The following is a 26,122-nucleotide window of genomic DNA, read 5'->3' as shown; positions in this document are numbered from 1 at the left end:
GTAATATTACAAACCTATTTTACCATATATTCACATTTTTTCCCTTAGTCATATTATTTTCCACCTTTAGTTAAAAAAGAAAATTAAGAAATCCACTCTTATCTGTTATACTTCTATGTTAATTTATTATATAACAACAGAGTTGGAAGGGACCTTGGAGGCCTTCTAGTCCAACCCCCTGCCCAGGCAGGAAACCCTACACCATCTCAGTCAGATGGTTATCCAACATTTTCTTAAAAATTTCCAGTGTTGGAGCATTCACAACTTCTGCAGGCAAGTCGTTCCACTTATTAATTGTTCTAACTGTCAGGAAATTTCTCCTTAGTTCTAAGTTGCTTCTTTCTTTGATCAGTTTCCACCCATTGCTTCTTGTTCTACCCTCAGGTGCTTTGGAGAACAGCCCGACTCCCTCTTCTTTGTGGCAGCCCCTGAGATATTGGAACACAGCTATCATGTCTCCCCTAGTCCTTCTTTTTATTAAACTAGACATACCCAGTTCCTGCAACCGTTCTTCATATGTTTTATCCTCCAGTCCCTAATCATCTTTGTTGCTCTTCTCTGCACTCTTTCTAGAGTCTCAACATCTTTTTTACATCGTGGCGACCAAAACTGGATGCAATATTCCAAGTGTGGCCTTACCAAGGCATTATAAAGTGGTACTAACACTTCACGTGATCTTGATTCTATCCCTCTGTTTATGCAGCCCAGAACTGTGTTGGCTTTTTTAGCAGCTGCTGCACACTGCTGGCTCATATCTAAATGGTTATCCACTAGGACTCCAAGATCCCTCTCACAGGTACTACTATTGAGCAAGGTACCACATATACGGTACCGGTGCATTTTGGTTTTTTTGCCTAAATGTAGAACCTTACTTTTTTCACTGTTGAATTTCATTTTGTTAGATAGCGCCCAATGTTCAAGTCTGTCAAGATCTTTCTGTAACTTGAGCCTATCTTCTGGAGTGTTGGCTATTCCTGCCAGCTTGGTGTCATCTGCAAATTTGATGAGTTCCCCATCTATCCCCTCGTCCAAGTCATTGATGAAGATGTTGAAGAGTACTGGGCCTAAAACAGAGCCTTGGGGTACTCCACTGCATACTTCCCTCCATGTGGATGTAGTTCCGTTGAGGACTACACGTTGATTGTGGTTGGTCAGCCAGTTATGAATCCATCTGGTGGTGGTGCTGTCTAACCCACATTTTTCTACTTTATCTAGTAGTAGGTTATGGTCTACTTTATCAAATGCTTTACTGAAGTTTAAGTAAATTATATCAACAGCATTCCTCTGGTCAACTAATTTTGTCATTTTGTCAAAGAATGCGATAAGATTAGTCTGGCATGATCTGTTTTTGACAAAACCATGTTGGCTTTTAGTTATTATTTTGTTTGCTTCTAGGTGTTCACTGATTCGTTGCTTGATTATCTTTTCCAGAATCTTCCCCGGTATTGAGGTCAGGCTGATAGGTCTGTAGTTTCCTGGATCTGTTTTTTTTCCTTTTTTGAAGATGGGAACTACATCAGCTCTTTTCCAGTCCTCTGGCAGCTCCCCTGTGCTCCAGGATCTTTGAAAGATATAGTTCAGTGGTTCTGAAATCACGTCTGCCAGTTCCTTCAGAACCTTGGGGTGTAATCCATCCGGTCCTGGTGATTTGAACTCATCTAGGGTAGACAGGTGTTCACTTACCATTTTCTTCCCTATTTTAACTTGTGTTTCTAATCTGTTTTTGTAGTGCTGTTTTGATAGGTTGGATTGTTTTTCCTTTTGTGTAAAGACAGATGCAAAATATGAGTTAAGTAGATCTGCTTTCTCCCTGTTGCTTGTCATCTTCTTGCCACTTTCTCCCAGCAATGGGCCAATTGTTTCCTTGACTTTTTCTTGTTTTTAACATGTTGGAAGAAGCTTTTTGTTATTTTTACTTTTGTCGCTAGCCTTTGTTCATTGTGAGCCTTAGCTTTCCTCACTTCATCTTTACAGGCTCGGGCTGTTGCTGATATTCTGCCTTAGTTATTTGCCCCTCTTTCCACTTTTTATATTTGTCCTTTTGTCTTTCAATTTGTCAGATAGTTCTTTATGCATCCATGCTGGTTTCTTTTGAGATCTACTATTTTCTTCTTCATTGGTATTGTGTTAGACTGTGCTTTTATAATCTCACTTTTCAAAATTTCCCAAGCTTCTTGAGTTGTTTTCCCCCTGAGGATTCTCATCCATTGAATCCTTCTCAAGCTCTCTCTAAGTTTATTGAAATTAGCTCTCTTAAAGTCCAAGACTCTAGTTTGACTTTGTTCTACTACTTGTATTTGCTTAAAGTCAATTCCAATATAGCGTGGTCACTTGCCCCAAGGTTCCTGTAGCTTCAACACCTTCTATCATTTCATCTCTGTTAGTGAGAATTAAGTCCAATATGGCTGATCCCTTGTCGCCTTCTCTATTTTTGGGAAACAAAGTTGTCTGCTAGGTTTGTTAGGAACCTGTTGGATCTTCCACTTGGTGCAGAGTTTGTTTCCCAGTTGATGTCAGGGTAGTTAAAATCCCCCATTACTACTGTGATGTGCTTCCTACATACCTTAGTTAGCTGACTAGCAAAAAGTTCATCTACTTCCTCTGTTTGGTTGGGTGGCCTATAGTATAGACCTATGGCAATATCGTTTTTCACCCCTTTTATATTGACCCAAATACATTCAAGATGATTTTCATCATTGTTGTGCTCTATTTCTGTAGAGATGTAGTTATTTCTTATATATAGTGCAACTCCACCTCCTCTTTTATTTGGTCTATTTCTTTTAAATAATTTATATCCCTCTAGCTGTATGTTCCATTTGTCAGTTTCATCCCACCAAATTTCCGTAATGGCAACAATATCATATCTGCCCTCATTTACTTGAATTTCTAATTCACCCTGTTTATTCCTCATGCTCTGTGCATTGGTGTATAGACATTTGAGTCCATTTGGATTGATCTTGTGTTTACTGTCTACATAACCTGTGTTGACTGCCCCTACTTTCTTGCCACCTGTTGGTTTAGTGCACATAGTATGTTTTTGCGCATTTATAAAATCAATGAAAAAAAATAATCAGGTAAGATTTATGACTAAGCAGTTTTAGTGATTTCTTAAGTAAATCAATTTTTCATTCCATACAATTAGTTGTCAATTCTTAACTGGTTCTCAAAGAATATGATAACACAAAATTGTAATCATTGGAAACAGCCAGTTATGACAGATGACACATCTTGTATCATGAACTTTAACAAGATCAAAGAGCTTACCCAATTTATACAAGATGGGGAGATGAAAAACTCAGATTCTAAAATAATCTAGCTTCTTTTTTCTAGAATTCATTATATTTCTTTTAAATTCTTTCTATTACATTATTAGCTTTATGTGTTAGAATTATATCTGCATACATATTTCATTTATTAAGTGTTTATGTAACAATTATGTACATAATATTTATTGTTATGTAACAATTATGTACTTTGATTTCTATCCTGATGATCTCCAGAATGTTTCCATTATAAATGTCAGAAGCTCCAGTAATCCTGGCTTTTACAATCTGGAGAAATTAATTTTACCTAATATTTTAAAGGTTGAACTTGAAGAATTCTGTCATAGTATTAGGCAAGAAGCTAAAAATGAAAGGCTGGTAATTTACTATTAAATTGTATAGGTGCAGTTTTACTTGTTTAGGGAAAACACTGAACAGAATTTTATTTTGCAAATGCTAGTGTCAACCTAATTTATTCCTATTTCATGTATGAATAAATATACAACAGATAATACATGAAAATGTGCTGTACTTTTTGTTCAAACACTAAGAGATTGTATACTATATTCTCTATTGCCAATTACCAGTTTATGCTGACATTTTTGAATGAAGAAAGACAAAAAGAAACTATCTGCCATGCAATAAAAGTGGAATAGCTTTTGCTAGCCAATATAATGGAACACAGTAGTTTAAAATTTAAGTGTTTCTCAAAGTTGGCAGCTTTAAAACATGTGGATGTCAACTTCCAGAATTCTCCAGCCAGGGAGTTGAAGTCCATGTGTCTTAAAATTGCCAAGTTTGAGAAACACTGCTTTAGAATAATACTTACATATTTTACTGAATATTAAAAATTAGATAGAACTCTAAATACTATTGGTTTGGAGGATACCAATATTAACACCTTTCAATTATTAATGCTAAATATCCAGCAGATGGCAGCAAACTGCAATCTTAAAAAAAATAATTTGTTGGGTAGTTGTTTTTTCTTTTGGATGATTGAAGCTGTTTATTTATAAGTCATTGTTTCTTCCAATTCTTCAGAATCATTTCTGCCGCGTCTAATGTGCTGTCTTTCTGCCAACAAAGAATGCCATGAAGGTTAAAATCAACTTTCTTTCATGATATAAGATATTAAAGAGCAGAGAGGGGGAAGAGTGATTTGGTTACAGTACCGTGAATGTCATCTTTATAACAAACCAGTAATTCAGTTTACTCTTGATAAATAAATGGTTGTCAATGACCCAGCTGTTAGTCAAGTAATCAGCAGCAATATGCACATTCTCAAATGGAGTAATGAAAAACAGAAATTTACTAGGAAGATAATGACCATATTCAACAGTCTACTCCTGAAAAGTCTTCCATATTCAAATTAATACTTTAGAATCAAAACAGCGTTTTGTTTCCAAGCAGCATTTTGGGGCTTAGAAAAACACAATGTGAATCTTATAAATATGATTTGGAAATGAATAGTAGCAATATTTAAAATGCTCTAAATGGTTAAATTAGAAAACAAAAAAATGGAAATTCTGTAAGATCAAAAGATTGTAGAACTTACTTTGATGAAGCAAAAGCGTATATATTTTTCAAATTGACCTTTGGTTTCTGGGCCACAAAATGGACTCAGAGGAATAGCTGACAGTTTCTGAAAAAAACAAACTAGAATTACAAGCTCACAATACATTAAAAAGGATTTTGTATGTGGCAACTATTTAAATGAAGTTTTTTGATGATGCATTTTGTTTCAAGTTTTGCTTCTGCTAAGGAACAGTTTTCTTATATTCAATGCCAAGGTCCGCAGTTGGAGATAAAAAGTTCTGTCCATTTATGGACATATAACTTTCCATTGCACCTCTATATATCGGGATGAGCCATTTCAATTTTATTTAAAATATCATAGTTGGATAATTGAAATAGGAAGGAAAAAGAAATCAGAACCTACCTTAGATTTAATCATCCATTTCACAAATTTATAATCATAAGGTTTCTCTTTTTCCATGTCAGACAGATCTATACCTTTAAAAAATAAATAAATAACACTATTTTCCAGTTCAGAAACATCAAGTAGGACAATTCCACAGTTTGCAGATACACAAAATCAATCTAAGCTGGAGAAATAATGTGGGAACTGTTTTGTTGCATTCCTTTCCCTATATCTCCTCTGAAGCAATATACCAGGGGTGTCAAACTCAAGGCCCAGGGCCCAGATCTAGCCTGCGGGGTCCTTAGATATGGCCCGCGGGGCTGCCATAGGACCGACCCACAGTGCTTCTGCCAACAAAAATGGAGCTTAGGAGGGAGTTCCATTTTTTCTGGCAGAGGGTTGCAGGAAGCCATCACAGGAGCCTGTTTTCAGGAGCCTGTTTTCACTGGGAGAGCACTCAGGCCACCACAACACGAGTGATGTTGAGCTGGCCATGCCCACCTTGGCCACGCTCACCCTGCACCCCCCGAGGTCAAACACAATCCTGATGCAGTCCTCAATGAAATCAAGTTTGACACCCTTGCAGTATACTAACGTTTTCCTTTTATGCAGACTAGTACATAGAAATATTTTGAGGACCCACCATACAATATTAATAGCCTGGCACTTACGAGCATTATGGTGTACATCTGCAAGACACTAAATGTCATGAAGTCATCAACCTGAATATTTTTTTCATTTACTGTCCGAAACCTCAGAATCCAGAACTCAGGTAGCCTTCACTATAGGTAGTCCTCAACTTACAACCATTCATTTAGTGACCGTTCAAAGTTAGAATGGCCCTGAAAAAAGTGACTTGTGACCATTTTTCACACTTAACGATGTTGCAGCATCCTGATGGTCATGTGATCAATTTCAAGCACCTGGCAACTGGCATGTATTCATGACAGCTGCTGTTCTGTTCTCCTCCACCTCCGTCCGAATGATGGCTTAATTAGCCGGCACTATCAGCTCTGGCGGCAAAAGAGCCAGCGTCTGCCAAGAGCCCTCGTTATCTTCCACAACGCTAGTGAGTCACAAACTTCAGCTCTAGTCAATCAGTGGATTTGCCTGTTACAAGGAGACACACCAGCTCTCGCTGCCTTTTATATCCTGTGGGGTGTGGCTCCATGACTCAGCACTTCCTAGGCCTGCCCCACCCTTGCTTCTGTTGTTCCCTCCTCTCCTGCCTATGAAACCTAGGATTCAACCAAGCCTGATTGCTGTCAGCTGGGTCTGCAGGCGTAGCCTGGGGGGGGGAAGAGTCGGGATGGAGGCCTCATTATTTCTTCCACCTGGCCTGCTTCTGGCTCCTGGAGCTGAGCCAGGGAAGCCGGTGCTCCTGAGGTAAGTCCTGACGGCCCTTCCCCCTCACTTTCCAAGTCACTTTCTGGCAGCAGGGCCAGCTCGGGGGGCGCAGACACAACAGCTGCACTGTTCCCCGATCACTATTTGTAACCTTCTGAGCCAGCTTCTGGCAAGCAAAGTCAATGGGGGAACCCCTTAATGACTGCATGATTCACTGAACAACTGCAGTATTTTACTTAATGACTGCGGCAACTAGGACAAAACCAGTGGTGAAATTCAAATTTTTTTACTGTCGGTTCCATGGGCATAGCTTGGTGGGTGTGGCTTGATGGGCGTGGTAGGGGAAGGATGCTGCAAAATCTCCATTTCCACCCCACTCCAGGGGAAGGTTACTCCAAAATCCCCATTCCCATCTTACTCTGGGACCAGCCAGAGGTGGTATTTGTCAGTTCTCCGAACTACTCAAAATTTCTGCTACCAGTTCTCCAGAACCTTTCTGAACCTGCTGGATTTCACTCCTGGACAAAACTCACTTAACTGCCTAGCTTAGCAACAAAAATTTGGGGCTCAATTGTAATCACCTGTATAGACGATATATCTTTCTGATACAGCTTCAATTTTGGTGAAAATAAACTCCTCCCTGCCATAAATTAAGAATGTCACCAACCTAATGTGGACACATCCACAATCATAAAATATCCTCCCTCGGGAATAACAGGCTTCAGTCCAACTTCCAGAAACATCTGAGCCATTCGGTTCCGTTTACTTTCCAGCTCTCTAGGCAAGGAGTAGAAATAGCATTCTGGATCATCCATGCGTTTGAAATCTAGCAAAAAACTTTGGGCTACAGCCTCCTGAAAAGCCAAACCCGTTAAGAAAAAGTTGAAATAATCAACATAAACCGAAGATGCCTATGAGATCAAGGTTTAATGATAACAATGTGACCCCCTGGTTTGTGTCAATTACCTGACCTTCGGACCTTTTGCCGTGAATTGAAAACGCACTTGTTTATCCAAGTGGGACTGGCTTAATTTTTTAAACTTTTGAATTTTAATAATTTTAATTGGGGTATTTTATGAATTTTATGGGTCAAATTTGACAGTTTTAAATTTTTGGCCATTTATAGAATATGTTATTTTAACTTTTGTTTTAATTTGTATATTGTACTATTTTTTAATCTGGCTGTACACCGCCCTGAGTCCTTCGGGAGAAGGGCGGTATAAAAATCTAAATAATAAATAAATAATAAAATAATAAATAAATAAATAAATCTTTAAAGCTCAAAATTGTAATTGTTTTTTGCTAAGAGTGCCCACCACAATGGATGTTCCATTAACAAGAAACGTATCAGGACATTCTTCTATCGGGCTACATTTGTTTGAAGACTTTGTTTCTTTCAACCTTCAGCCCCATTGTTTTAATTAATTCAGTTTGTATCTGTGTTCAACTTTTTTCAATAATATTACTCCAAATTGTTTAACCAGGATTATGGTTTTAGAATAATATAAAATTATAAAGGGATCTACAATACCATTTCATAATTTTTAATTATGAATAAAATCTAGACATCTATTCACCTTCTTCTCTTCTTCCTCACAAAAGGAAGAAGTGTCCCAAATAGTTATAAAACTTGAATCTAACCACAAATATACAGAACACTACGCTCTAATATAAAGGTTGTATATAGGTGACGCTTTGGCAAGTTAAAATTGTCTATAAAACCACTGGATAAATTCAAAATTGTCTTACCAGATATAATTGTCTATAAAACTACTGGGTACGTTTCACATTAGCAAAATATTGTAAAATGATACTCTTTTCTACCTATTTCAGTTCATTTTCTCAGATGACAGAGAAATGGTTATTTAGTCCAATGCTGATTCACACTGGGCCTATTCGTTTAAAGAACTCACTTACTGTTATTATTTAGCATATGGCATATCCTATATTGATTTGCAATACATTAATATTTCACACAAATTAATAAAACACAATATAACATAAATGTTAAAAAGATCTATATTCAAATATGTCTAGGCCCTGTAACCACTGAAACGCAGCATCGTTTATATTGGGGGGGGGGAATCAGATAACCCACTTACAGTTTGCATCCATACATTTCTTTCTTATCCATTTTAAATCCATACTTTCCATACTTCTGACCTCCCAAATGTGCAAGATGTTTTACAAAAAACAACATTTCCTTTGTCTGCCTTTGTACTTACTTGTAATGGAGTTGCACATGTATAAATGGTATTTTGTTGAACAACCTGCAAGTGCTTTATCAGATGTGAGGGACCGATAGACCAACCAAGCTGAAATGAAAGATAAAATATGCATTACTTGTTGACTGTTTCCTTACATTTACAAAACAACAAATGCTAGGACGCATTCAGGCATTTGCTCCTTTCATCTATCTCAAGATATATACATTGTGCCTGCTTTGCAGATAAATTCACAAAACTTATAATATACAAAAAACATTTATTTTCCCACACAAACCCCATCAGTCACTGATAGGCAACTGATACACTTAAAGAAGAATTTTCTTTCAGTTGATGAAAAATTTTCTCCCTAAATCTTTTAGGAAGTTATTATTGGGTAGTGGAAGACAATCGAATCAGAGATTCTGCAGCTAACCCTTTATTTAAAAACAGACTTTTTTAAAAAACAAACACACACCAAGCTACACTTTCTAGAATTAAACATCTATTTTATAAACAAGTGACATATATAATCATCTTAAAATATACATATATCCATACATCATTTATGTCTCTATAAATTTCCACAATAGCTGTAAATGTTAACATATTAAATGGGTCATGCCCATTTGAGATTTAACAGAGAACTTAAAGTTTATTTGTATACATATAGGATTTATATATGGAATTTCCTCAATTTTCATTTCTGAATACAACCTTTCATATTATTTCACTATAGTGGTAATGTCCCAAATCTCACCAGTATATTTTCAATAGAACTGTGAAGAAGATCAAAATGCCATGCAAAAGCATGGTGTAGAATTAGATTTAGTTCTTCATTCAGTAGTACCCATTTTTAAATTCAAATTAGAACTGCCATATGAAATATACAGCTGGGCATATATTACTATTTAAGGTTGATAATAAAAATCTCTTAAGTTCAGTCCTTTCCAGCCTTTAACTTTTTAAAATGTCTTTGGGCGTATATAAGTTGCAAATATCGGTGTACATTCACTAGTGTCAATGTTTTAATTCAACACTACCTCAACATATGACTTTTCATGGAAGCAATCTCTAACTAAGTCCATTACCTTCCAGCCAGTTACACTGTATGTTTTTCCAGCGCTTCCTATTGTTATTGTTCTCTCCCACATTCCAGGCAAAGTAGCTGTTCATATTAAAACAAGTTAATTGATATTTTATTTATGAAAATTTATATTTTGCCCTTCTGGTACATAGTCACCATTCAGTAATTACATTCTGCAGAGATAACCAAATTTCACTTTACAAACATCCATTAAAATCACAGGGTAGAAATAATTGTATTTATGATCAACCAAGTAAGTTCAGAGCTGTAAGTAACGAACTGGAAGAAAAATATCTGGCAAGATAAAATTATTTTTCTAAAGTTCACAAGGATATGTAAAATAAAAGCTTTCTGTAATACAAATTAGCATTGAATTAAACCAGTCTTAATAGGAGTTGGCTAGTTATTAGGGGAGTGCCAATACATTTGTAATGTATTGGGATAGTTGGCTCCAAAGCTGGCTATTCCATTTTAGCAGTAGATTTAAATAACGAAGGTTATCACAGCACATATGTTATATGAAGCAACAGACTGAACGGGTTTTCATATCCAATCAGATTCAAAAATAGTATCAGTAAGACAATATACAGCACTATCCCTATGGAGCTATCAGGAGAATTCTCATTTACAATATGCATTAAGTTTGTCAGCACAACTTCCATTTTGCACAAGGCAGATAAGGAAAAATGATTTAGTATTCTACACTACAGTAAAGGAAACTATCTTGGTGACAGCACAAAGCGTGTACTGATTCCATGTACTATCACTCACAGCCTCTATTAAGAAGGTATTGGAGAATTATAACTGATGCTGCAAATTGATGCAATATTCATTTTCATGATACATGTGTCACTTCAATTGATGGACTATAAGAAACTTAATACAACTCTGTCTCTAGGGAGAGGATTTATGTTCTCTTCTTTGTATAAACTCCATGTACAAAATAAATAAGCAAAAGAAAAATCGCTTTCTGGGGGGGGGAAAGGGAGGAATAGTTTGCTCAGTTTGTAAATATAACTGTCGTTTATACCTAAGTTTTACGATCTGAAACTGTTCCATGGGATTTGCTTAAAAGTGACCAAGAAGAAAGAAGTGTACATGAACAACTTCATCTGAAATGTTTTATACTGTGTTTTCTATGCATTCTATGCGGTGCAATAAAAATACCTTATGAGATTATACACACTTTTCACAAAACACAGAAAAATAAATTTACGTAAAGAATGTGACATTCTTTACATACAATCTTATAAAATAAGAATGCAATGAAACAGTATTTGCTGATTTGATCTCTTTGTTCAGGCCTTTGGCAATTATGATTGAAGTTCCCTTTTTATATTTTCATTGTATCCCATCTGGAGTTGTTATCTCAGCCATCTTTGTTTTGCAATGTTTTTTCTTTTCTTTTTTTACGCTTTTAACTATTTGTAAACCTCCCAGAATCACTGGGATTCAGGCAGCATATAAATTTAGTTGAATAATAAATGGTAGTAATACCAACTGAAAATATTCAATTAATTTTGTCAACAAGCAGTTTTCAATTCCCATTTAAATATAAAATTTCATTAATGATTTATAGCACATAATAAATACCAAACCTATTATGGGTTATGCAAAACAGAAATAACCAATTAGGGAAGGAAGCAACAAGCTCCCCCATTGCTGGATGCATTTAAACTGAGGCATAACTTCTCCTGTTCTGGCCTAAGCTCCCTGAGAAAGCTTAAATCACAGGCTTAGTCCCAAAAAACCCTCTTTTATTTAGGCTGTGAATTTTGGTCATTACAGTCTTTCAAGGTAATGCTGATAAGCAACCACCTTTATCTTCCTTGAAAGGTTGCCAGAGACCTAATTGCCAATTAGTTTTACAAGGCCAAACAGAGAACAGAATCAAATGGAGCTTCTCAGAGTTTGAACCGACCAGAATGAACAAATTGCTTCCTGCAAAGGCTCACGTCCATTTGCTCCTCTCTTATGTCTTATGGGAGGGGCCAATCATCTCCAAGCCTTACTCCTGAGTTGCCCCTTTTGTCAACTGTTCTTGCCTCTCAGCTCTGCACATATGCGCACTGGGAATAGGCTCCCCCTGTTCTTCTGCCTCGCTGATGTCAGATTTCGGAGGCTCCGGAGGCAGCACATAATTACCAGATGGCCCTGCCCCCCCCCTGCCTCCGACACAGACCCCTCGTCCAAGCCTTCCCCGGACTCCAGGACTGGCCCACGTTCCCCCCCAACCTCCTCACTATCCGAATCTGCTGCCAGCTCTGCTGGCCACTGGCAGACCACAACATCTCCTTCCAACTCTTATTATTTTTATGAAAATAATTTAGCATTCAGAGATTTGGCTTTTATGGTGTGAATGTTTTCATAGACATTTCAATGAATGTATGGTTTCATTTTGCAACCAATGATTTTCTTTTTGTAACTCTCATGTTTCCCTGCCACTGTTTCTTTTCTCTTTTTTTTTCCATTAAAAATCAGCTAAGCGGGGGGGCGGGGGGAATGGAATGGCTGCACAAAATCTTTTGACTAATGCAACAAAGAACTCTTTGTGTGGAACCATCCAAAGTGGATGAAAGTAATGAAGCCTGAATGGCTCAGACACACAACAAATAAGTGTATCCAAGATCTACCTACACCTCCACTGCCTGGAAAAAAGATGGAAAGAAAAAGAATTTCATCCAAAGTAAAATGAAAAAAAAAAAGCCTCCAAAAACTGTAAGCTCTGAAACATATGTTGTAAAAATAACCAGAGGGATTTCTTTTTCTGATATCAAATGAATCAAACCTTGCAAATCAGTTCATCCCACCTACTGGGTGAATGTATAACTAATTAGAACTGATGGAGTTTAAAGTACTAACAGTAAATCACTATCTGGAGCAGGATGTCATACAGTAATCATTTTGCAACTATATGTTTTGGAGCTCTGCCAGCAGGAAGAAAATTAGGAGTTAAAATATTCAGTTACCTTTGGAGAAGCCGAACAGTAATTCATCATAATAATTTAAACATATAAAATAGCACAATTTGATCATATCAAATAATGTTTAGATGAGTTTGTCTGGGCTCGGAAACTACGCAGGGTCAGATTTGATTACTACCTGGAAAAGACATCACCAGAAAGCTGCAAACTAGATTGGGAAAGCTTTGAAGAAGGCAATGTGACAAGACCCTGCTGCATATCTGCAAAGAAAACGATGTTGATGTATGCATGTAAGTTCAATTCAGCTTGAGAACTTCTTTCATTGAATTATGTAACATTTACATATATAGTAACAATAACATTTCATTGAATCATATGACTTACTTTAAGTCAGATATTTAATATTCTTCAACATTATTTTCTGAAGCTAAAGGTGTGCGGAGTGTTTTGTTATTTTTGCGTTTTAAAAAAATTGCTATAGTTAACAGGCAATATTTCATTAAATTGGGGGGGGGGCAGAATGGGGCAACTCACCCCAGCCAATTCTCCCTGGCCATCTCGCTGCAGCTATCTCATCTCAGCTGACTTGCACGGAGACAACTCACAGCGGGACAATTTGACATGGAATAACTCAAGAAAGGGACAACCAGAATTGCAGCTCACCCCAGCTTTGAGGGACTTCTAACTTGAGAAGGTCCAAATCTAAAGCAAGACAAGGCCTGCTGCAATTCACTTGTCCCTCTTGAGTTATCCTATGTTGAATTGTCCCGCAGCAAGCTGGTTGTGGTGTGTGGGCCAAAGTGAGTCGGCCACAGAGAGTTGTCCTAGACCTAGACCCTATCTATAGCTCTAGGTGGTTTCGCATATAATTCTAAAACAAAAAGTTTTTTTTTAGAATTATATGCAAATCTACCCAATATGATTTATCATATGTAAATCAAACCATTATACCTTGTTCAACACATCCTGGTTAAAGTATACAGGCTTAGCATTACCTAATATGAGTACAGCCATATTCTCAAATATTTATTTATTTAATCATCCATTCCTTTATTCATTCATTAAATTTATATGCTGCCCCATCTCACTCTGAAAAACAAAATATAAGGAGATATAAACATATTTCTTTTTGTTCAGCAGCTAAATTCAAAATATTTAATATTTTAAAATATATACTTTTTACTGATTTTTTTTCCAAAAATTACTGTGTAACATTCTTTAGGTAAAACCTATTTCTTATAAGCAGTGACTAAAAGGTATATTTAGGTTTCTCATCATGTACCATTTATACCATTTTAAATTTTAGTACCTATTTTAATATGTTTATTTCCAGTATAAACTAGCCATTCGTACACCTCATCACTGATGCACAGTGTATCATATTTAATACAGAGATCAGCAATTATCTGGAGCTCTTCTTTTGTATAGACCTAAAATGAAAAGAGAGAAACATGTTGATCAGTATATTCAATATATACTTTAAATATATGTGTTTGTGGTGTGTGTGTGTGTGTGTGTGTAACAAATTTCAAAACAGGATGCTTACCTTTCCTATGGGATTGTGAGGGGTATTCAGTATAATAGCTTTGGTCTTGGAATTAAACTTATTTGCAAGCTCAGTGGGATCCAAGATCCAGTCAGCACTAGAAGCAACTTCTCCATTCACAGATTTCTGGAATAAATAGAACATATTTTATTAACTGCTAAGACTGCCCAGTGCCAAATTTCCTAAGCTGATAGATTTCATTGTTATCCAGATCCAACAAATAGAATCAAATGAATGATAAATAATTAGATCTGTCTCTACCTCTCTGTCTCTCTCTCTCTCATTCCCTCACACTGAATGTATTTTCTTGGGGGGAAAATAAAGTCGAAAAGGGGGCAAATATGAAAGAGGTTCATAAGGGTAAAACACTCTTTTATTTTTTTAACTTTACTGAAAAATGCCTGTCAATTACTTTGACATGTTTTTTAAGAAGGGCCTATTCCAAGATTTGAGTTGATGGATTCCAAGGCAAAAAGGGGCACTTCCATTGCTTGCCATATCACAAGAGGACATGCACCTGTAGCCCCAACCATTTTAATTAATTCTGAAGCAAATATTTTCTTAATTTCTTATGTTTAAGGTAAAGAAATATGAATGATAATTGCTATCACATTTCAAAATGTAAGAATGAATTAGGCAAGCTCTGTATATTCATCCCTCCCTTCTTTTCTTCCCACAAAGCTTTAAAGACAATTCAGAAGTTTCTCTCAGCTATTCTTCCCTTGTCATCAAAACCACAGTACTCACGTTTCTCAAAGGTATAAAAACAGGCCTGGCTCCTGCCATCCTCACCATGGGCTCGTAACAGTCATAGAAGGGTTCAATTATTATTACCTAAAACAAAGGTAAGCTTACATGAATAAAGAATTAAAAAGTGAGCTACCTTTTTTTCTAATATCAGAAGTAGTATTCAGTCTGACTTAATGATAACTTTACACATTTTTTTAAAAAAATGTTGGCCACACCCACCAAGTCACATTACCCCCCCACCAGGCCACACCCACAGAACCGGTAGTAACAAATTTTACATTTCACCCCTGATATGAAGATTCAATTCAGTTGATTTAATCCTAAAACCTTATGCAAAGGAATCTTCTCAATTAACAGTAACAGAGGTGGTATTCAGCTAGTTCAGACCAGTTTGCCCGAACCGGTAGCGGAAATCGCGGGTAGGCCCGCCCACCTGCCCTAGCTCTATGCCATCTTATTTAGGCACCTTTTTGAAGCCGGGTGGATGAGCGGAAAGCACGCGCATCAGCAAAGCATGTGGAAGGCAAAGCACGGTTACTTTTGCAAACCAGTAGGGAAACTAAAGTCACCCAAGTGATAACTAGAACTAGTTTGTGGCTACAAGGGAATTCTAGGCTCTTTTCACTCTGTCCCTAGGGGTTTTTTTCTCCTATGAAATGAGAAGTATGGAAGGAAAAAGAAAATAACAGATCAAAAGGTAATGTCTGCATTGCGTGTGCTGGAGATAAACTGAAGGAATTGGAGATACAGGTATTCTTTGACTTATAACCACAACTGGGACCAGAATTTCCACTGATAAGCAAGGCAGTTATTAAGTGAGCCACACCTGATTTTACTTCCTTTTTCCACCATTTTTAAAAGAATCCCTGCGGTTCTTCCGTGAATGATGAGGACATTAAGGGAATCTGGCTTCCCCATTGATTTTGGTTGTCGGAAGCCAGCTGGGAAGGCCAAAAATGGTGATCACCTGACCTAGGAATGCAGCAACCATTGTAAATACATGCCGGTTGCCAAGGGCCTAAATTTTGATCTTATAATTACAGGGATGCTGCAATGGTCACTATGTAAGTGAATTGTTGATAAGTCTCTTTTTTTTCAGTGCTATTGTAACTTTAAACAGTTGTTAAATGAATAGTTGCAGGCTAAGGACTGTCTAACAGAGACAACAGAACTGAACAGTGAAAAGAGAGAATATGTGTGTGAGAGAATATGGCATGTGTATAAAAAGCCATGCTTTCATTGTCAGATTTCCCCTGAATGAAATTACTTAAATATCCTAATTTTGAATCTATCCTCTAATTTACAAGAACTGAAAGAAAACTCTTATTATTCATAGTCTCATACCATTCCAAGCAAAAGACGATAAGAAGGTGAAATCATACCTCAAATTTAAAGAAATCAACATCCAATTTTTAAACATCATGAAATAAACTTGACTATGGGTTTAAAACTATTGTAGACTGCTAGAAAGTCCATGATAGAATGTTGCCTTATTAAAATCTTTTTTAAAACTGTCTTTAACTTTATATTTTTGAAAGCAAAAGAGCATTATTCTAAGGTCAAGCTGACTTGGAAATTTATATGTATTACCCTGCAGATACAGCTACAGAACCATTAAAAAAAAAACAGGCGGGGGTGGGGGTAGAATGGGAAATCCTCTTTAACCCAAACCAGATTTCTATGCATCAAAAGAGCCAGTATGAAGTTGTGGATAAAGTATTGGCCTAAAAACCAGGAGTTGTGAATTCTACTCCCACCTTAGGCATGATAGCTAGCTGGGTAATTTGGGACCAATTACTCTCTTTCAACCCAAGCCAACTCACAGGGTTGTTGTTATGGGGAAAATAGGAGGAGGAAGGAGTATTATGTAGGCTTACTACCCTGAGTTGCTTATAAAGTAACAAAGGCAGGATAAAAATATCTACTTCAAAAAATTAAGGAATGATTTGAGAAACTTCATCTAATTTCAGCACTGGTTTTTAATAAAACAAAAAAAATACAACCCAGTTATTTTATAACTGGGATTATTACAAAGACTTACTTCATCTTCTGCTTCAATAAGTCCCTGTATTGCACTAAACAGGGATCCATATGCCCCTACTGTGACCAGAATGTCCGTGTATGGATCTATCTTTTTTCTACAAACTTTTTCATACACTTGAGACAGGACTTTCACCAATGGTGGATGACCCTGAGTACATTTTTTTAAAAAAAGAGAAAAATAGTTAATAAGAAACACAAAAAAATGTCAGCTATGTGTGAGCGATGCATGCATTAGTTCAAAACATAAGTAGATATGATCATAAATCCTTACAGCCAGAGTTGTAAGTTTCCAAATTGTGTAATGCCCCAAGACATCACAACAAACCCATAGGTGTGTTGAGGGATATTTTAAATTTTTGCTACATCCATTTGCAAAACAGGGGGTTTGGACGTGTTTTGGCAGAAGGATACCACAAAAAAAATACTGAAACACTCAAGGTGCTGTGAATCAAGAAAATTTGGGAACCTCTGCCTTAGAATAACTTCCTTTTTATGACCCTGTAGTTCCTATTTGGGGTAGAGTTGGTGCAGCTGGATGGAGCTGAGCATCTATTGGCTGGATGCCCTTCCTGATGCCTACATGGAGTTCACAGAAAATATTTTTTCTATATAAATATCAGAATATATTTTTGTAAAAGATGGGAAGTGTTAAGTTCGATGAACTAACATAAGAAAATGTACCAAGACCAATTCCATCAAAACGTTTCTCTACTTATATAAACATTTTTATTAATTATATGCATGTACTGAGTTCTGCAAAGCAAGTTGCTTTATTATCATCATCAAACAGGACAATAATATTGCAATGTGCTCTGGGAAATTCTGGGAAATCCACACTAGTTTAGTTTAATGTATTAAATAGATTGTGCGGATGGATGAAATGGAAATTAACTTCATTTGCATATAACTCTAATTTCGGTGGTGAAGACAGAACCTTGTATTTCTATTCAGAATAAGAATCTAAAACTGAGAAATATAAACAAACCAGCTGAGAAACATTCAGGCTAGGCTATTCATTTAAAGCAAGGTCTTTAAGAGAGGCAGGCACGTAACGCACTCACAAAACCCCGGGTGTACTGGTTCAGCCTATCCACCGATGATGCTTTTGCCAATTCTTTTTTGACATAGTTAGGAGGAGATATATCTGGAAGTCCTTGTCCAAGATTAACAATAGAGGGATCTGCAGCAAGTTTTGTAAATTCCACCCTACAGAACACATAAATTATTGCAATCTTATTAAATCCCAGGAAAGACTAGAATTTCCACTTCTGTGGAAATCATAACACAAAAATAGCAACAGTGTGCATTTTTTAAAAAAATTCAAATGCTTTGTTCTGATAGTCTGAAACAGTCTGAAATTATTATAACCTTAATGGAAGCGTATCCAATGCTTTTCGGATGATTGCCTTCCTCCCTAAAAAAATCAATTTCAAACTTGGGATATTTCTGAAATGACCAGAGGAATACTTTCCATAAGGTTTAGCAATCTGTTTTAAATTTACAACATCCTTTCGAACTAAAAGAAATTAAGCTGCATAATGGCCAACCAACTGCATCAGAAAATTCACTATTCTCCCGAGATGCCTTCAGAGGCAGTCCCACTGCCATCAAGACTAATTGTTATTGATCCCCATGGCAATAGATTAGAATAGGTCCAATCCTTTTTTGAAATCAGACAAGCTGGTAGACATCTACTACCTCTTGGAATACTCAATTTGCAAAGCTGAAAACATGTTGTGTAAAAAAAATCTTACTAAATACCTATTGGAAAAACCCTGTTTTGAGTAGTTTTTAAACTATAAAGTACAGGCTGTTCATGCCTCCAGAAACTAAGTGTATTTATTTGTTTGTTTGTTAACAGATTTTGTAGCCTGAAAAAAATTGAAAATTCATGGCTTATTCAGTCCCTTACAGATATATTTATTCCTAACAACCTTCTATAATTGAATAATGAAATATGTGGCTAATGGATAGAATTCTTATTCAATCTCTTGGCCATACATTTATTCTTACCTCTAATTGTACACTAAATTAATCTTTAGGCATCATCAATGTTTTTTTGTATTTAATTTCTGGTATTATTTAATGCAAATATCTGGATAGAATTTAATAAAGATAAAATCAGGAAAAATGCCAACTCCTGAGAACTTAAAAAAAGATGAAAAAAAATCCTGAAAACTGCCAACCTTTCAGCTGATTTCTGTAGCTGTACTCTTAACAGCAGCATGCAGTTCAATTATTCTCATGATACAAATCATAGTATACTGATTTCTGCAATCAAAGTGATATTGAAGGTACAAATGAAGGTGAAAAATTAGTTACCCTAACACACATTCTCTTCAGAGCTGAAATGTTTTGAGGTTTGACTATTGATTAAATTAATGCTTTCATTCATTATTACTTACCACATATTGTTATCAAGCCCTTCAATTCGTTTAGCGTTTTTATGCTTGAAGTTCATGGCCTAGCAGCAAAAAAAAATCAGAGACAAAAGGACTTTTGTTAGGGACAAAAAAAGAGTATATTATTGGATGGCATGTTATGCTGAAACTACAACTATATTCTAATATAAAACGAATTTCACACTGAAGACGCAAACAAGAATGAAAAGTAGATTCATCCTGTATGAAAAAGCACTAGAAACAAATTAATGGAAACTGGATGTAAGTAAATTAATTGGGAAGCTGCTTCGAACAGGGTTACTTGGGAGAAATATGAGACGGATGCTGAAGAGAAAGAAGCTGCAGTTCAGAATAAATGCATGTAAAGATTGTTACAAAAAAAGAGGATGGGAAAATACTGTAAATATATCTCTATGGACAGAAAGTTAGAGAGAAAGTAGTCAAAGAAAACAAGGGATAAGTTTAAAAGAGGAAGAAGAAACACAAAAGTGATTTTGAAGAATTTAACTGCCAGCAGTCACTAAACAAGGCAGTCACTAAATGAGGACTACTTATAAACTAACCTTGCTTGCAGCACATTGATATACTACATTGCCTTTATTCTTTGAATTTCTCACTTTTCTACCAAATTTAATCTAACCACAATTTTCTCCTCCCCCACCCCACTTCATCTTGAGTCATTGTCTTTATATGGCTAACCACTTCAAAAGTGCTCCCTTCATACTGACCAAATGCTTTTATATTCAGTCCAAATTCATTTAGCATTCATTTGTTCTTGATCTGACTATTCTTGTTTTATCACACATACTTCATGACTCCATTCCAGCTGCACTCAATTGCTTTTTGTGTTTCACCTGACGTAACTAACTTTCCAAATAACAAATACAGTAGAACACATTTTCATTTCTCTCAATAAGTGTTTATTCATTACAAGAGACCACAGCCTCCATCCATTTCTCCATCTTTAATACAAATTCTAACAAAGGTATACCATGCATTTGTTCTAATTTGTCAGCTTTTATATATAGTTTGTAATATATCTAATATTTGCTGAAAAACAGTCAGATATTGGGCCAACACTGCATTGTCATAATCTGCATACAAAATTATATTTACATTTACATTGTCAACCAATACACTTTTTTAACATCGCTACAGAACTCCTTGGCTTAAAACAATCCAAAAATGTATTATAGGTTATTAAACACATAGCTACATTTTAATGTATTATTAAGATCTCATAGCATTATGCGTTTCCACCTTTTTCTGGATGCTAACATCATAATGTTTTTTAAAATATGGCATTCCTTTAATATTTTTGCCTTACTATTTATTACTCCAAAAGGGAATAGCACAATCGGTATTATGCATCTACTGGTATCTATGTACAGCAACATTATAAAATATAACTCTGCTAAATTTCTTTGCTTGGCTTATGGTCAATCTAAGTACAGAACTCCTCTGGTCATACAACCCAAATGAACCACGAAATTCTGAAAAAATGAGAGAATATGTTAAAAAAAAATACCTGTTATTCTAGCTCTCTCTCTCTCAATCTTTTAAATATTATTAAGAATTTTGGGATCGATACAATTATTATAAAACATGTATAAACCAAGCAAAACCATCAAAACCATTTATTATAATACCAGGATACTAATAATCATTCTAACAGTTCCTCAAAAAAATATTAAAACAAACTATGTAACCAAAATGCCAAATGTAGAGAATGATATGTTAAGAGAATGACATGGAGGCTAGTAGACAGAGCCGCACTTAGTCTTAGATTCCAACATAAAAGTAACAAGACACACAAAGGCCAATTTAATTTGTTTTAAAAGGCTTCAAAGTAATTGCATCAGAGATATCCACACAGAACATCTATGCCAGCTGTACCATCTTGGATTGCTCATAAAAGTGTTGAGAAGGGCCTTGTATGAATAGCCAGCAATGTCAATCACTAGTCTAATAAATACTGTTTTGCATTTAAAGAGAGACCTGAGGGAACCTCAAGTGCACATCTAAATAGAGCCTCAGAGACATTAAAGAAAAATGCAGAAAAAGTTTCTTTGCTATGCTCAATCAAATGCTTTGTTTTTCCCTCCTTTTTTGGTTCTTGATTCTAACCAGCTAAAAGAAGGTGCCTTCTTTTCCTGCTTAAAAGATCAGAAAGACCAAATTTATTTTTCCATTTTAGTCCAGTTTTCCCATGGTTTTTTACATATTGCAGTACAGCCTGCAAATGAGATAAGAAACTGAAGTTATTATGTTTCTTATATTGGCAGTATTTGTAAGGAAATCTTTTTGAAGACATTTAAGTTATGCAGTGCAGGATAACTGCCATTAGTGATTCAAAAGTAAATGTAACAAAAAGTGCGTGCAACTATGAAATCTATGAAGAGACTGAATACATACTGAGCAAGTTGAAAACCTGGAGCATCTCAAAGGATAATTAATCTTCTGTAGAGATGTTCTAATCCCAAGACACTTGAAGTACAGATGAGCTAAGAACATTCCTGCGTAACAATAAGTTTTAAGAATGTAAAATAACAGAGACACAACAGAGGCAATTAACAGGCAAAACTTGCATTACTATATTTTAAAATGAACATACACAGAAAAATTTATATAACACATTTTGGTTATCAACCAACAGATAATAAACGGGAAATAAGAAATCAAGAAACATGAGAAAATCAGAAGGCATAAACCTATTTAATGCACTTGTTGGATTAGGGACTATTCTCTAAGGGAATTTTTTTTCCCTATGGGTAAGCTATCTCTTACTCTCAGTTTGGCAGAATAGAGTACCTCTTTGGATTTATGGGTGGCTATACAACGGAATGCTTAAATGTCATGGATGAGAGCAAAATATTACTGTTTGTTTTAATAGATATACAGTTATACAACAAATAATAGAGAGATTAATCAAGTGGTCACTTATTTAAAAAAAAAGTGGAAATCCGATATGGAATTAATTACAGAAAAAATGTTTTACAGGCAAAAGGAAGATGCACTCTCTTTGTATTGATTGCCCTTTCTCATTTTACATTTGGCCCAAAGCACAAAAATTAAATAAAGGTTAGTCTTACCATGTTAAGATTTCAGATTATTTTGGGTGCAAATCAGGGAAGAACAAGGCATCATTTAAAGAAAAATGATTTATCAGTATTTATTTGGAAATAATTATGCCAATTCTACCCAAACAAATCTCTGAATTAAATTGGGAGGGGGGGCAGCAAATCAAGTTTGAAATAATCTAGCTTAATTTCCTTTGAAGAAAGATTTGTAGAAAAAAGAATTTTAAGGAAGTATTGAATTGGGTCTATGTATTGAGAATATGGGTTTTCATAAAAACTAAAGTGAGTCCTGATGTCTAGCTTATAATAGTATACTCCTCATGTTACTCTTTCAAGCTAAGCAAACTTTATGCAAGGTTCAAAAAGCAATAAATATTATGTCAAGCAAGCCATAATATAAAAAAGGAAGCAATATATAAATTTAGTTTACACCAACTTCATTCATTTTATCCGTTTCAATTCTTCACAAACTATCTTTTTCCACAAATTCTTAAATTATCTCATGTAAGACCTTTTGCTCTTTAAATATCCCATCTCTCTCTTTTTCAGGATTTTTCAACTATGACTTTCTCAGTTTTCCACTTTCTCTCAACCAATGTATTCTTTTACTTTTTATACTGGTTTTTTTATGTGGCCAAATCTTAACACGTTTGTTTAACATTGATTAACTAATCAGTCAACATTCATTCATTCTTTTATCACCTTGTATTTTCTTGCGTTATCACATGTATTTCCTAAGTAACTCATTTCCACTGCATTCAATTTATTTTATCATTCTCCCAACTACATATAGAATAGAATAGAATAGAATAGAATTTTTATTGGCCAAGTGTGATTGGACACACAAGGAATTTGTCTTGGTGCATATGCTCTCAGTGTACATAAAAGAAAAGATACGTTCATCAAGGTACCAGCCTTAATCCCATCCCTTCCAAATACAGTGTGCCCTGTTAATAGTAGGGACACTTTTAGCAGTTTTGGCATATTTACAAACAGCTTCTTGAAGTTATTTTTATTCTAAATATAGAAGACAGCCTGCTTCCTTTCAAAGGCCAGGAACTCTACTGACCCTTATATCCTGTAATGCTTATTTTTGCTGCAAATCTAATTTGGCAGGAATTGTATAAGAATAAACCTGGGAAAAATGCTTTGAAATGGTGAGAAGACATATAACTATGCTGAGCTCAGTAACTACATTTACAACAAAAAGGAAATGAAATATAAATAAAATTTCTCGGTGATGATTGGGTGCTAGAACTGTAACTCAAAGCATAATACAAGACATGCCCTTCCAGTTATTATTTTGCAGGGAAAAATCAGCAGTGAGAATTTGGGGAGGGTGGGTAGATCTCAGAAAACTCATAGCCCTACCTATAAGAAAATAGTTATCTGTCAGAATGACAGGTTTATGAATATATATTAATGCCAGGGAACCCAAGGATTGTAACCCACAATACATTGTGAAATGTTAGATACAAGTCATCATATTTTATTCATTTGTTGTTTGTGACATTTCCACACCACCCATCTTACCTAAGTGTTTCTTGCAGTGTAAAGGTAACCTGAAATGTAATCTTAAGCAGCCTGTTTACAACCTTTATAAAATTATGCAATGCCATTTATTTCACTTGTTTATTTCAAAAGTGAACCATGCTGCTCCATATCTTTCTCACTTTCCACCAAGTCTTGTTATCCAAGAAACAGAACAGAACAGAGAGGGAAAAGGCCAGAATATTCAGATCAGGAAAGTGTTTGGTGCTAAGGGCAAAATCAATAGATCCCTTAAATAAGAGGGATATCCTGATTAATTAAGGAATAGTTTAGTCAGGCCTTGATTTTGAAGAACGAAAGGGGGGAAAAAGGAACTGTTACAGTTCAGGCTCAAGGTTGAATCAGCCTTCCATCCTTCCAAGGTGGGTAAAATGAGGACCCAGATTGTTGGGGGCAAAATGCTGACTCTGTAAACCACTTAGAGAGGACTGTAAAGCACTGTGAAGGATGGAATACAATACAAAGTCTAAGTGCTATTGCTATTCTCCCAATGTAGTACAGATATTCTACACTGAGCTCTGGGGCCAGCGAACGCACTCTGCGATTTCAAGTCATGATTTCAGAACATCTGTTTGCATTCATGCCCATTTATATCATTGGTTTCATTGCCAGGGCTAGACACCCACCTCGGTTTCTTTTGCTCATTCGTCTCTTTAAAAAGACTTTAATATTTTCACTACTCCACAAACTCTTCTGTGATTAAAAAAAAAAATCGTTATCTGTAACGGAACTGTTGCAATCATGCAGAAAGTAAAATTCACTCCACGCACTCTCAAAACATGTTTTTTAGAATAGAATAGAATAGAATTTTTATTGGCCAAGTGTGATTGGACACACAAGGAATTTGTCTTGGTGCATATGCTCTCAGTGTACATAAAAGAAAAGATACGTTCATCAAGGGACAACATTTACAACACAATTGATGATCAATATATCAATATATATTCTATTCTATTATTACTCAAGGCAAAGGAGTGAAAAGCCAAGCAAATCTTCCAAGAACTCCCTGGATCAAACCCATACTGCCTTCTACCAAAGGGTGCGTTTCCCATCTATTGCTAATTTTGCAAATCCTTTCCCACTTTCTTATTCTCAGATTATTATTTTTTTAAAATCCACTTCCCAAGGAGGCCATTTTCCTCTCGTTTGCTTGCTTCTTCGCTCGGCAAGAGACTAAAGGCAATTTTATAAACCACAGAAAGTAAGGAACCAAAGCCCCCGGGGACCCGCTTTTTAACGTCTCCTCGACGTCGAAGAAACGATCTCTCTTAAAAGTTTTGGCACTTTCTGCCTCCAAATCAACCACGCTGCGTCCTTCCTTACCTCGCACTTGTTTTTCCCAACCCCCTTTCCCCGGATATGGCGTGTCCTTCCCGAAGAGGCGGTGAAAACAAATTGGAGAAAGGCTAATCGCCGGGGAGGATGGGCTCGGCTTGCTTTGAGTCCTTTGATCACAGTCACCTAACAAGAGGCAAGAGTGGCCGGGATCAAAGCCCAGATCGCAGTCCATCGTTCTGGATCTATTTTCAGAGAATCATTTCAAAAAATAAGACTGAACAGGCTTCCCCCCTCACCTTTTTTTTTTTTTGCAAATACCAAATTTGCATGCTTGTCGGGCCCGCCAAAAGCTAGCATGAGAGACTCCGGCTGGCCTTTGCTTTTACAAAGTATTGTTTTCCATGTGTAGCGTAGCGAGCGTTGTCCTTGGGGTGGAGTGGGGGGAAATCAAACATGTAATGTCCCCTCGGTAGGCATACGTGGTACAATCCAGCAAAACCATCAATATACAGTGTATAAGCAGCGGATAATGCAATCTGTTGCAATTTTCTTCATATAATGATACCTCCTAATCTTAGCAGAGGAGAACTAAGCTTGTAAATCGTTTAACTAAAGCTACAATCTGATACATACACACACACACCCAGAAAAAGTGGTGTCTTCTGTCTTTTTCAAGTTTATAGATTGTCCTGGAAAATTAAATCTGTGTTGCACCAGATATGAATT

General features: G+C 36.1%; 1 protein-coding gene across 3 annotated transcripts; it reads right to left on the bottom strand.

Moving 5' to 3' along the window:
• Positions 1 to 3,080: 3,080 nt before the first annotated feature.
• Positions 3,081 to 25,497, bottom strand: KYAT3 (kynurenine aminotransferase 3). 3 transcript variants are annotated; one of them, XM_058177510.1, is made up of 14 exons: positions 25,442 to 25,497; positions 21,903 to 22,003; positions 19,491 to 19,549; positions 18,147 to 18,291; positions 17,084 to 17,233; positions 15,040 to 15,126; positions 14,293 to 14,418; positions 14,056 to 14,176; positions 9,827 to 9,903; positions 8,757 to 8,846; positions 7,199 to 7,385; positions 5,203 to 5,276; positions 4,819 to 4,905; positions 3,081 to 4,337 (listed from the first exon to the last, which is right to left on the bottom strand). In XM_058177510.1, the coding sequence occupies exons 2-14, from the start codon at positions 21,999 to 22,001 to the stop codon at positions 4,281 to 4,283; spliced, it is 1,359 nt and encodes a 452-aa protein (XP_058033493.1). In that variant the 5' UTR covers positions 22,002 to 22,003; positions 25,442 to 25,497; the 3' UTR covers positions 3,081 to 4,280. The 3 variants fall into 3 exon arrangements, with proteins under 3 accessions (XP_058033493.1, XP_058033492.1, XP_058033494.1); XM_058177509.1 differs by lacking the exon at positions 25,442 to 25,497 and adding an exon at positions 24,745 to 24,811; XM_058177511.1 differs by lacking the exons at positions 19,491 to 19,549; positions 21,903 to 22,003; positions 25,442 to 25,497 and having other exon boundaries at positions 18,143 to 18,280.
• Between the last annotated feature and the right edge of the window lie 625 nt (positions 25,498 to 26,122).

This window comes from Ahaetulla prasina, chromosome 3, assembly GCF_028640845.1.
Source record: "Ahaetulla prasina isolate Xishuangbanna chromosome 3, ASM2864084v1, whole genome shotgun sequence".
In the NCBI taxonomy this organism is placed as follows: domain Eukaryota; kingdom Metazoa; phylum Chordata; class Lepidosauria; order Squamata; family Colubridae; genus Ahaetulla; species Ahaetulla prasina.
Note: the sequence above shows the minus strand (reverse complement) of the source record. Positions and strands in the feature narration are given on the sequence as shown.